General features: G+C 23.5%; 1 protein-coding gene across 1 annotated transcript in view; it reads left to right on the top strand.

Annotated features, from left to right (window-relative positions):
• Nucleotides 1-1116, top strand: part of LOC133643111 (neuron navigator 1-like) — a 67061-nt gene extending 65945 nt beyond the window's left edge. Inside the window, exon 6 of the mRNA XM_062037525.1 lies at nucleotides 1109-1116. Coding sequence (XP_061893509.1) covers nucleotides 1109-1116 — 8 coding nt within the window. The remainder of the gene's footprint in view (nucleotides 1-1108) is intronic.
• Nucleotides 1117-4639: the final 3523 nt, after the last annotated feature.

Raw genomic sequence — 4639 nt, 5'->3', positions numbered from 1 at the left:
CACATGACACTAAATTATGAAGTCCGCTTGTATCAGAGATGATCTAAAAGTCTGAAACACATGTGAAGAACTCACCAGCACCAATCAGATCAGAGGATGATGCAAGGGTAAAAAAAACAAAGACAAGTTCATCTCCATTCAGTTTCTCTCTAACTAGCACCATAGCATTAACAGCCGTGGCTGTAGGCGACCTCCTGATGTAATTAAACTCCACAAGATACACGTTTGAGGGACCATTAGTGGTCAGCATCCAGCAGATGTATCTTTCACATGACAATCTGGTGTGTTACATTTCTTCTTTACGATGACATCAGCCCTGGTAATATTGCTGAGTGTGCAGTTTGTTCCTGGTCGCTACGACAACCATCCTAGTTGATAAAGCATATTTCTGACTTACTCATTAGTATGCAACATATTTGACTTACAAACACATTAGTTGAAGTCTAGTAAATAATTACTAAATTCATCATTTATATAAACATATTTCCGACATGAATATTCATTAGTATAAAGACAACAAATGCTTTTAGAGATACTTTTTCACACTTTATAAATGATTCAGCATTTCTGCATTAAGCATTAGAACATTTATGAACCCTTAATTTAGAAAGTACATAATTAATAACCTCTTTAGATGTATTTTGATGCATGCACTTACAATATTTACACATGTAATAACTATTTGTGAATGTGTTAGCTTTATTTTGTCTGTATATATATATATATATATATATATATATATATATATATATATATATATATATATATATATATATATATATATATATAATATGCTAACCAATAGTTAACATATAATTGTCTGTATAGACGGCTTACTAATGAATACTCATGTCAAAAATATGCTTCATAAATGATGAATTTAGTATTATTAAAGCTTTATTATTGCCTAATGGTGTGTACTTATTATAAAATATTACCCATTAGTTATGTTGTACAATATATGTTTTAATACATTTGATGTGGTCAAAGAGCTATGTTTTTACTTTACTTTCTCATGTACTCCAAAGCATGTTTCAAGTGAAAAATAAACAGTTGACTTGTTTTCAAACACGTCACATAACGTCCCTCTTTTATGTTTGTGGTTTAGGTAAATAAATGTCTTATATACATTTCTTACTTTTTTATTTTTACAAATTTGCCAAAAAATCTGAAACAATTTAAATAAAACGTATTTAATTTTGAGGCCAAAAATGAATTTATTCCATTTTGGAATAAAGCTGGAACACAACAAAGTGTATAAAATGTGTGAATACTTTCCAGATGCGCAGTAAATGCTGGAATAGGAGAAAGATCGTGCAAATAACTCAAAAGTAGTCATTTATTTTGACTTGAACTGTTTCTTTATCATTTATATCTTATTGGATTCAACAAATGTCGAGAAGAAATGTTCTCAAGAAATTGTACACAAGAACTTTGATCTTCTATGAAACATGATTGACTCTAGTCAACAACTTGCTGTAAATGTAATGTGGGTTAGTTAGTTAGTTAGTTGGTTAGTTAGTGAATGATTGTCTTTTTACTTAAAGAGGCAAACACGTCCAGATTTCAGAACGTCTAATTATTATTATTATTATTATCATAGTATTCTGTTTGAATGTATGAATATAAATACATATAAAAAATATATGTAGTATTATAAATATCTATAAATAATATATGTACTAATATAAATACGTACAAATAATTGATGTACGAATGTAAATAAATATAAAAAATATATGTACTAATATAAATAAATAAAAATATATGTACTAATGTAAATAAATATAAATATTATATGTACTAACATAAATAAATAAAAATAATATATGTACTAATATAAATACATATAAATAATATATGTACGAATGTAAATTAAAAAATATATATGTACTAATATAAATATATATATATATATAGATAATATATGTAATAATATAAATACATATAAATAATATATGTACTAATATAAATATATATAAATAATATATGTACTAATATAAATACATATAAATAATATATGTACTAATGTAAATACCTATAAATAATATATGTAAGAATGTAAATAAATATAAAAAATATATGTACTAATATAAATACATATAAATAATATATGTACTAATGTAAATAAATAAAAATCATTTATGTACTAATATAAATACATATAAATAATATATGTACGAATGTAAATACATATAAAAAATACATGTACTAATGTAAATAAATATAAATATTATATGTACTAATATAAATAAATAAAAATAATATATGTACTAATATAAATACATATAAATAATATATGTACGAATGTAAATTAAAAAATATATATGTACTAATATAAATATATATATATATATATATATATATATATATATATATATATATATATATATATATATATATATATATATATATATATATATATATATATAATATATGTAATAATATAAATACATATAAATAATATATGTACTAATATAAATATATATAAATAATATATGTACTAATATAAATACATATAAATAATATATGTACTAATATAAATACATATAAATAATATATGTACTACTGTAAATACCTATAAATAATATATGTAAGAATGTAAATAAATATAAAAAATATATGTACTAATATAAATACATATAAATAATATATGTACTAATATAAATAAAAAAAAATCATTTATGTACTAATATAAATACATATAAATAATATATGTACGAATGTAAATAAATATAAAAAATACATGTACTAAAATAAATAAATAAAAATAATATATGTACTAATATAAATGATATATGTACTAATAAAATATAAATGAGATGCTATGACTTGACTTGACTAAACCTGGGCTGATATTCGACTAGTCAATTATTCGAACGATTAATGGACATCAAGTGGATACATTTGCCAGCCTGGATAAGCAACATAAAGGCCAAGAAGCGAGGTGAGGAGCATCACAAGTAGTCACAGTTTCAGCAGCGTTTGTACGACATGAACATCAACAGGAGAAATAATAACCGCTGTAGAACTCCCCACATTTAGGATAACCGTCTTAAATTTAAATGGTTGAAAAACGTGATGGATAAACACACCCTGAAAAATGTATGGACTAACTAGCGTTAGCTTCAATGCTAACATGAAAAACAGAGACATTAACAGCTCTCCCCATTAAGAAACATCATACCCCAAACTAAACTTGTATGAACACATTACTGTCTCAATTACCAAGATACAATATTTACATTAAATATAAACAACTAAGATACAGTATTAACATCAAACATAAACAACTAAGATACAGTATTAGGATTAAACATAAACAAATAAGATACAGTATTCACATTAAACATAAACAACTAAGATACAGTATTCACATTAAACATAAACCTCTAAGATACAGTATTAACATTGAACATAAACTACTAAGATACAGTATTCTTATTAAACATAAACAAATATACAGTATTCACATTAAACATAAACAATTAAGATACAGTATTCACATTCAACATAAACAACTAAGATACAGTATTCACATTAAACATAAACAACTAAGATACAGTATTCACATTGAACATAAACTACTAAGATACAGTATTCTTATTAAACATAAACAAAAAAGATACAGTATTCACATTAAACATAAACAATTAAGATACAGTATCCACATTAAACATGAACAACTAAGATACAGTATTCACATTAAACATAAACAACTAAGACACAGTATTCACATTGAACATAAACTACTAAGATACAGTATTCCTATTAAAGAAACAACCAAGACAGTTTTAACATTAAACATAAACAACTAAGATACAGTATTAACATTAAACATAAACAACTGAGATACAATATTTATATTAAACATAAACTACTAAGATACAATATTCACATTGAACATAAACTACTAAGATACAGTATTCACATTAAACATAAACTACTAAGATACAATATTCACACTGAACATAAACAACTAAGATACAGTATTCATATTAAACATAAACTACTAAGATACAATATTCACACTGAACATAAACAACTAAGATACATTATTCTTATTAAACATAAACAACTAAGATACAGTATTCACATTAAACATAAACAACTAAGATACAATATTCTTATTAAACATAAACAACTAAGATACAGTATTCATATTAAACAAACAATTAAGACACATTATTCACATTAAACATGAACAACTAAGACCCAGTATTCACATTGAACATAAACTACTAAGATACAGTATTCACATTAAACATAAACAACTAAAATACAGTATTCACATTAAATAAAAAACTAAGATACAGTATTCACATTAAATAAACAACTAAGATACAGTATTCACATTAAACATAAACAACTAAGATACGGTACACATTAAATAAACAACTAAGATACGGTATTCACATTAAATAAACAACTAAGATACAGTATTCACATTAAACATAAACAACTAAAATACAATATTCACATTAAACATAAACAACTAAGATACGGTATTCACATTAAATAAACAAATAAGATACAGTATTCACATTAAACAAACAAGTAAAATACAGTATTCACATTAAATAAACAAATAAGATTCAATATTCACATTAAACATAAACTAATAAGATACAGTATTCAC

The sequence above is a fragment of the Entelurus aequoreus genome, linkage group LG26 (assembly GCF_033978785.1).
Source record: "Entelurus aequoreus isolate RoL-2023_Sb linkage group LG26, RoL_Eaeq_v1.1, whole genome shotgun sequence".
NCBI lineage: Eukaryota > Metazoa > Chordata > Actinopteri > Syngnathiformes > Syngnathidae > Entelurus > Entelurus aequoreus.
Note: the sequence above shows the minus strand (reverse complement) of the source record. Positions and strands in the feature narration are given on the sequence as shown.